Source organism: Salvelinus alpinus, chromosome 13 (genome assembly GCF_045679555.1).
Source record: "Salvelinus alpinus chromosome 13, SLU_Salpinus.1, whole genome shotgun sequence".
In the NCBI taxonomy this organism is placed as follows: domain Eukaryota; kingdom Metazoa; phylum Chordata; class Actinopteri; order Salmoniformes; family Salmonidae; genus Salvelinus; species Salvelinus alpinus.
The window spans coordinates 14,895,777-14,904,656 of NC_092098.1; the positions used below are offsets into that span (position 1 = coordinate 14,895,777).

At 40.3% G+C, this 8,880-nt stretch overlaps 1 protein-coding gene across 1 annotated transcript; it reads left to right on the top strand.

The window, feature by feature from the left end:
• The first annotated feature begins 4,230 nt into the window (after window positions 1-4,230).
• Window positions 4,231-5,223, top strand: LOC139536701 (trace amine-associated receptor 13c-like). The gene has a single exon (XM_071337308.1). It carries the CDS (start codon window positions 4,231-4,233, stop codon window positions 5,221-5,223), a length of 993 nt encoding a protein of 330 aa, XP_071193409.1.
• The last annotated feature ends 3,657 nt before the right edge of the window (window positions 5,224-8,880 follow it).

The following is an 8,880-nucleotide window of genomic DNA, read 5'->3' on the forward strand; positions in this document are numbered from 1 at the left end:
TGTACAACCATCAAGATTAATTGTCAGATTCAACAGATCTACTTGTTTCTTGGGACCTAGAACTAGCATCTCTGTTTTGTCCGAGTTTAAAAGTAGAACATTTGCCGCCATTCACTTCTTTATGTCTGAAACACAGGCTTCCAGGGAGGGCAATTTTGGGGCTTCACCATGTTTCATCGAAATGTACAGCTGTGTGTCGACCTCATAGCAGTGAAAGTTAACATTATGTTTTCGAATGACAGAGACAAATTGATATCTTCCCGACAGATAAGATCTAATAGTTGAGGCTGTTAAAGCACTCCATATTAATGCCCATGATTTTTTTATGAGATGTTCGGCGATCACATGTCCACATACTTTTGGTCATGTGGTGTATATCTACTACCAAATATTTTATATGATAAACGATTGGGATTCCATAAGTAGAGATGGAGTCCTCCATCATGGTCTTGAGAGAAAGTAGGGCTGATTTGGTTCAATTAATTTTATAACCTAAGATGAAGCTGAATTTATCTATAATCTTCAATGTATTTGGAAGTGATTGAGATACATTGTCTAGATATAGTAATATATCGTCTGTGTATATTGAGATGAAGTGAACAGTAGAGTTGAAGTAAATTATTGCTATTTCCTTACGAATTGTCTGGGCCAGGGGTTAGGTGGATAATAAAAACAGCACAAGTTAACTGGCTAACATTGGCTAGCTTGCTAGTTACTTCCAGACACAAATAAGAGAATAACCCACTCTGACCATTTTTATCACCCTAGCAGAGCTGGTTGGGCTCTTTTCATGTTATCAGGAGCGTTATTGACTGTAACTGTGCTGCTGGCAATAATTTAATTACTTTTTTTGCCAATGTTTGCTGATATTCAACAGTTGTTGAGCGTTCGTAAATTGGTACACTCAGACGAGAGTATATGGCCAGACTGATTTACGAACGCACCCAAAATGGTTACTTGCGTAGTGGAATATTTTGTTAAGACATGTAGCTAGCTAGCTAGCTAGCTAAACAATGAACCATAATCCCAACTCATGACATTACTACCCTGCATGAATTTGTAGATAGCTAACCAACCAGTTTCAATGTTAGCTAGCTAACAATTGGCTATAACTAGGCAAGCAAATGGCTCTGAGATACGAACAATAAGATCATACACGTAACGTAAGCTAGCTAGCTAACAGTGCACTTCAACTTGAAATGAAAATACTTTATGTCAAAATTAGAAACGTGTAGTATCTGAAAATGAAGCTAGCTAGACTATCTTACCGGTGGTCTGAAATCGGAGTAGATAGCCAGAGCGAATTTACTATCAACAGTTGTTGCAGTAACATTCTATTGAAATGGATACTAATCCCAACTCATGACATTACTACCCTGCATAAATCTGCAGGTAGTTAACCAAGCACGTTCAATGTTAGCTAGCTAACATTAGACTATAACTAGGCAACAAATGTCTCTGAGATACAAATAATAAGATCATATACATTACATTAGCTAGCGAGACAGCCAGCTAACGTTAGCTACCTAACAGTACACTATAACTTGAAATGAAACCACTTTCTGTCAAAATTAGAAATGTGTAATATCTGAAAATGTAGCTAGCTAGACTTTCTTATCCGTATACAACATCGATGGATGCTTCTCCTGTCACAGATGCCATGGTTGCCCTTAGTTTGAAAATGTAATCCGGAGACAGGTGTTTTCTCCATCTCTTTAGCTATCATACTCGAATTCCACTGATTTCCAAACTCGGTCCTCCAGAAAGTGGAGAGCAACACTTATGCAATTTTACAACGCAATACATTTCAGAAACTGCGTTAGACAGGATTACCTACACATACTGACCAGCTCAAATAGACAGAAGCGTACTTTTTGGCAGACCAATCCAAACTCATCTCTCGGCATGTCCAGCCCACTCATTATCTCAGCCAATCATGGGAAGGTTTCCGGCTTTTTCTGTGGCTAAAATGTGGCTAAACCAGGCTCGTAATTTAACAACTTTATTTGTATTTACAGATGGCATTCAATTTTGTTATTAAGGCACATGAAAGTTTACATGTTCGAGAAGGCATTTCTGCACAAAAAAAGTTAACGTTCAAACGGCTCTCTTGTGAAGTAGTTGACCCGCGACATATGCCTAGTTTCCTGAAACTGATCACATTTGAACCAGTTAAGGAGGCTTTACTATTCTTAGGTAGGGTAATAACTTTTGCTTCCCTCCAGGCCTGAGGGCACACTTTGGCTTAAAATTAAGACATGGCAAATAGGAATGGTAATATTGTCCTCTATTATCCTCAGTAATTTTCCATCCAAGTTGTCAGACCCCAGTGGCTTGTCATTATTGATAGACAATACTACTTTTTCACCTCTTCCAAACTTACTGTACGGAATTCAAAATTACAATGCTTGTTTTACATAATTTGGTCAGATATACTTGGATGTGTATTGTCAGCGTTTGTATCATCCCTAAGTTTGCTAATCTTGCCAATGAAAAAATCATTAATGTAGTTGGCAATATCAGTGGGTTGTGTGATGAATTAGCCATCTGATTCAATGAATGATGGAGTTTGACTGACTTACAGCCACAGGAAGCAACCTGGTGATATCCTGAACTTTTGCCCCAGGAAAACACAGTCTTTGCCCCATGTACAGATATATGCCTCAACATGGAACTCCATATCACAATCGCTGGAATGATCTGGCCTCTGCCGTGTCTCGAAGTTGATTGCTAGGCCAGAGCCACAGAACTCACCCGAGAAAAAGGCTGCTGCGACGCCAGCTGCGTGCAGGACACAACAGCCAAAGGGACAGAGCTCTGATCCAGAGAGCACGGCCCAGCAGAGGGGGGGGCCGCGGTGGTCCAGGCAGTGCCCAGGCAATTGAATGACTCGGACAGGGAAAGGTAGCTGAAGGGGCATCCACAGCCACAGAGCGAACACCCAAGCCCCCGGCAGAAGACAGCTGGTACATGGGCTCAAAGCAATTTGAAAGTCATAAGTCCGGAGGCAGGGGAAGAAGGCACACATCCATTTAGGCTCCGAAACACATCCATTTAGGCTCACCTGCAGTCGAACGATGAGCAGCCATTTTCTGGTTCAAGCTAGTAGAGGGGTGCAGTGGCGGAAATTGATGAGAGTCCAGTGTAACGGCTGTCGTCGGTGGAAGAAGGTGAGGACCAAGGTGCAGCGTGGTAAGTGTTCATGATATTTAATAATAATCAAAACTGAACACTGAATAACAAAACAACAAAGAAACAACCGAAAACAGTTCTGTCTGGTACAGACACACAAAGACTGAAAATAACCACCCACCAAACCCAACAGAAAACAGGCTACCTAAATATGGATCCCAATCAGGGACAACGATTGACAACTGCCTCTGATTGAAAACCATATTAGGCCAAACAGAAAAAGAAAATCATAGAAAAACTAACATAGACAACCCACCCAACTCACGCCCTGACCATACTAAAACAAAAGACTAAACAAAGGAACTAAGGTCAGAACGTGACAACCAGGAAGGTCCCACGGCAGGTAGAAAACCACATCTCTTCTCGCCGGTGGCATAGTGACCCTGTAAAGTGGTGGCGAAGTGCAGATGATGCATCACATCGCGGGGTGGATTAGTAATGTCGGGGCCTCTCAGTAAGGCACATGCTGTGGAGTGATTTCTCTTTCTGCCTTGCTCCGGTCCTGGTCAGTCAGGGGTGTGAAGTCTGGGTGGCTCAGTCTCAGTAGGTAGGTGATCATGGGATTGGGTAAACTGGTTGACCTCTTGTCTCTGGGCTCTATCCTCTTCTTCAGAGTGAGCTGCAGTAGATGTGGTCACCATGGTGAATAGTGTGGTGCTTACTGCATGTAAGAGTTGCTATATTGGCCTGGGGATCTGGTCTGGGGAGCTCTCTATGTTGATGCAATTATAAGTCTCAGATTAGAAAATATATATGAGCCATCCCTACAACAACAATAGGTTCTAGGTTCATGCCAATATGTTTTGTTTTACTGTAGCTCATTATACATCAGCAATCTCCTTCAATATAATAGATAAGAGGGCTGGGCTCCAATGGGTGTACCGCCCCCACACACACACACTCCTATATCTAACTCAGATATAAATAAAGCTGCTCTGCACAGTTTAGTTTATTATTCAGATACACTATGAATCTACACTAAGAAATAACACTTGATTCATTGCGCTCAATTGAAAAGAACACTGTTTTTACTTTCCAATGGCGTTCAGTGAAGTGGATGGATATCAAGCAGTACAATACTGTTTTCCTCTCCACAACTCGTCTTGCGTTAAGGAGGTGCGATCCATAGCAGAAAATATACTCATGCACCTTTTTTTTTTCTCTGTGTCAGCATTCACAGTGTTTGTGAATCTGCTGGTGATCATCTCCATCTCTCACTTCAAGCAGCTCCACACTCCAACCAACCTGCTCATCCTCTCTCTGGCTGTGGCAGATCTGCTGGTTGGGATTGTTGTGATTCCAGTGGAAGCCATCAAAGTCATCGAGTCATGCTGGTATCTTGGTGAAACAATGTGTTCAGTTTTTCATGGGATTGTTTTTTCTGTCATTTTTGCATCTCTATACAATTTAGTTATCATAGCTGTTGACAGATATGTTGCTGTTTGTGATCCTTTACTCTACATTTCAAAAATAACTATTGGAAAAACATTGACTTCTATATTCCTAACCTGGATATTTTCTTTTATATATAATCTTGTTATTCTATACTGTAATGGTCAATGGTATCGTTCTCAGGCAAACAAGAATTGCCATGGAGAATGTGTGTTGATTATCAGTTTTACATGGGGAATTGTTGACCTTTTTGTCTCCTTTGTTGCACCTTGTTCTGTTATTATATGCTTATACATGAACATTTTCAAAGTGGCAAGAATTCACGTAAAAGTGATGAATATCACAACTAGGATCAAGATGTCAGAGAGTAAGGCAACCAAAACACTGGGGGTTGTGTTATCGGTTTTCCTCGTCGGTTGGATCACATATTATGTAGGTTCACTTACTGAGGACTACCTGGCACATTCAGATGTCATCATAGCATTTCTCTCCTGGGTTGTGTACATTCATTCATTCCTTAACCCTCTGATCTATGCATTGTTTTACCCATGGTTCAAAACAGCAGTAAGACACATCTTAACCTTACATATCCTGGCACCCTCATCCTCCTTAATAAATCTCCTTCCAGAAAATTGTTAGATTGTATAAAAAAAAAAATGTAACATTTGATTGTACTGGATGAGTGGCCTTGTAGGTACACACTATATAACATGTTGTGGTATAGAAAGTGATGTAATATATATGTTTCTGCTTATTGCTGTATGTTTGTATTGATGACTTTTGGTTATACTGTAAAGGAATACAGCACTGCAGGTTTACTAAGAATGTTGACATTGTATCCCAAGGACAGCTGTTGTTCTGTGTCAATAAAAATGACAACAGGAACAACTCAAGTGTGTGTTGGTTTTAGTGTGGTTAACAGCTCCAATACAACATTCTGAATGAATCAACAGCGTACTTTTCCTTCAGCAATTTATTATATTTGGACCAAAAGGTTTCAATGCAAGGATATCATTATTATGTAGAGAAAGAGATGGCTTTAAAATACTAGCCATGTAATAACAGACACACAGCACTGTGGCGCCATTCATTCAGTAGATTACACAGAGAAAAGTGTAATCAGAATAACAAAACGCAAAGTGAACTCTCACAGACAGATTTGTATTGCTTTTGTTGGTTACACAGATGATCAAAATGAAGCTGTACTGTATGCTAGCTAGTGATAATTGAGTTAGTATAAGTGCAACTTAGCTGTTTGACTTTGAATTTTCTTTTATATTGTGTTAAATTATAGAAACCAAACCTAAAGGTATTTTCCCATAATTTACTTGACCAAACTGGATTAAAAAATGGGTTTCCAAGTGGCGCAGTGGTCTAAGACTGCATCTCAGTGCTAGGGACTTCACTACAGACAACCTGGTTCAAATCCAGACTGTATCACAACCAGCTGTGATTGGGAGTCCCATAGGGCGGTGCACAATTGGCCCTGCGTCGTCCGAGTTTGGCCGTCATTGTAAATAAGAATTTGTTCTTTAACTGACTTGCCTAGTTAAATAAAGGTAAAAAAAAATATCTAATAATCAAAATTGTGATGTATGCAGGATGTATCATGATGCATGATGAATTTGACAATCTACCAAATTACTAACAGGGAAGTCATCATTTGATTATGGCCTTGCATGGCATACATATCATTGATATGTTCATCCAGTCAAGTAACATACTGCAACACTGCCATCCTGTGGGCAACACAATATACTACACTCCTAAATATAAATGACATGAGATGGACAGCATCTTATTTTCTGCACCTACTACATGGACCCATCTCCTTGTTATTACATTTTTAGAGATTGTTTTTGCTCCCACCAAAAAGAATGGTTATGTGAGGTTAAATGTGTATGTTTTGGGATGTGAATACTCAGTTTGTTTGTTTGACCTGACGAAGATCCGTTTTGAATGGAAAACGTTGTCAATAAAGCAGTGAATTGGGAGCTTTAACAGTGTGCGGGCCTTCTTGTTCTTTACTAATACTATTTAATAGCCCAGCACCTTTGTTTCAAAGGATGTGCGTATGACCACGCACTTATCTGTGGACAGCATCTTTCCCACACAGTGTACCAAACATTAGGAACACCTTCCACCCCTTTTGCCCTCAGAACAGCCTCAATTCGTCCAGCCTCAATGCCCATGGTTAATTTGGTTTGACATTCGACATCTCTGTGGGGCTATTTAGGGACCATCAGTAAATTACAAAATGTACAAGGTCAGTAGGTCAAAATTTCAATGACTTAAAAACTTCAAACCAACTGTAGATTTTTGAAATTCATATAAAAAAATTGAAAGCAGTTAATGACACAACTAAAAGATGTGCAAAATTAAAATATTATCACATTTACATTGTGTAATTTTTTTAATGGTTCCTAACTATCCCCAGAGCCAGGCTATCCAAAGTCAAACCAACTTTGCCACAGTCACACACGAGCTGGCTAAAGCTAATTGGTGAAACAATTTGTCTAACTCTTCCAACCAGCGACCACATACAAGAGACACCCATCAAACCACACACTGAAAACAACTCACATTTTACTTCAGTCATGGCAGCTAGTATTTCTTAATTAACCAAATCTAAAATGAGGCCAAATCAGGAAATCTGTTAAACTATTATCAATGTTTACCACCTCATTCTGGCAGTGCCCCAGCTGTCCAATTCATTTATCCCTGCTGTGTAATTCTGTAGAGTGCTCTGTGTCTGAGGGTCTGCCTAGCCTTCATTACGCTGATGGAGTCCCCCCCCCACCTACACAAGCCCAACCTGCACGTCCCCTTAACGCAACCGCTTTGCTCTGGCAATGTCTCGCTTATGCAAGTGGCTAAACATCGGCCTGCCCATATGAACATACTGTATTTCACAGCCTAAGTTGATGTATCGGTAATGTATGGGAATAAAAAATGCATAAATTAGTGTAGATTCAACTCCCACCTCTCCAAATCCCTGGTACAGCAAGCAATGATTATGATTTAATGTAACAGTATCAAATCTTATTGCGCCAAAATAATGAAATTATATTATTTTATATACATTATAGTATACTTATATTTGAATGTAATGTATACTGTACTTGTGCTTAGTCATTTTTTGATATTCTGCATTACAGACACTATTGTATAATACGGCCTCTCCATGGGGGGAGTTGAGTTGAAGTGCAGGTGGAACATATATCTTCTGCGGATGACTGGAGGCACACAGACAGAGACAGACAGCGGTTTGAGCCTTAGAGGACATCAGCGAGACACATGGAGGCAGACGCCCTGACGTTCTGCTGACTTCCTCCCATCCCTCATCAGTAAAGTGCCCCTGTCCGGGAAGGCTTGGCTTGATGTCCCTGTGATGGTCATTATCAGATATGTCTGCCTCCCTCCATAGATCCATTAATAGCCTGTGTTTTATTCTCTGGGAATCTCCCCTCTGCCCCTGGCATGTTAATAATTGATATGAGTGCTATGTTGTTCTCATGGTCACCCAATTCCTGGATCTGATGGGGAAGAGGTTTATGAAAATGATGCCACCTGCAGTTTTAAACAGCAAGTCCCCTGTGTGTATGACCTTCATTTCATAATTGGCGACATAAACTGTGTTTTTGTAATTTTATCCGCGGAGATATATAATACAATGTGTTTTGTTGTACTGAATCTTATAAAGGAGCATTCAATAAAATGTCTAAATTAGGGAAAACGTTGAGAACTATTACTGAATATCTAGCTGCATATAACCCCCCAAAACATTTAACTACTTCCATCTTTAAAAGGATGAGTGGAAGTGTCATGCACGATCGCATGTGCAAACTGTCATGTACGAACACCAGGTAGCAGGAGCAGGGCAGACAGAGCATCCATAATGAGTTATGAAAAAGAAACATTTTGTCTGGAAATGCCTAGTACACCTACAGGTACAGAAAATAAGTGCCTTCCTCCTTTCAATTATAGTTAAGGGTGAGAGCCCTCTTCTCTGTGTGCACAAGGCAGCAGGGCTTGTAATACAAGTAATACCCTATTCCTCTACTCTCTCTCCACAATCTTTCCTTACCCTCTCTCTTCCCCCTCTGTCTCTTGCTCTCTCTGTCTCACTCTCTCCCTGCATCTAGATTGTTCATGGGTAGCAAGGAATTTATTTTGTCAGTAGCCTGTATTCAACATAGAAAGAGCACAACAAATATGCAGCCAAGATAATAGAGAATGATCTTCAATATTTCTCCGCTCTCCCTCGATGCTTCTCTCCTTTCACCTCACTCACTT

What these genes read in the sequence shown, in the direction of transcription:
- LOC139536701 (XM_071337308.1), top strand. Translation starts at nt 4,231, where the DNA reads ATGGCGTTCAGTGAAGTGGATGGATATCAAGCAGTACAATACTGTTTT.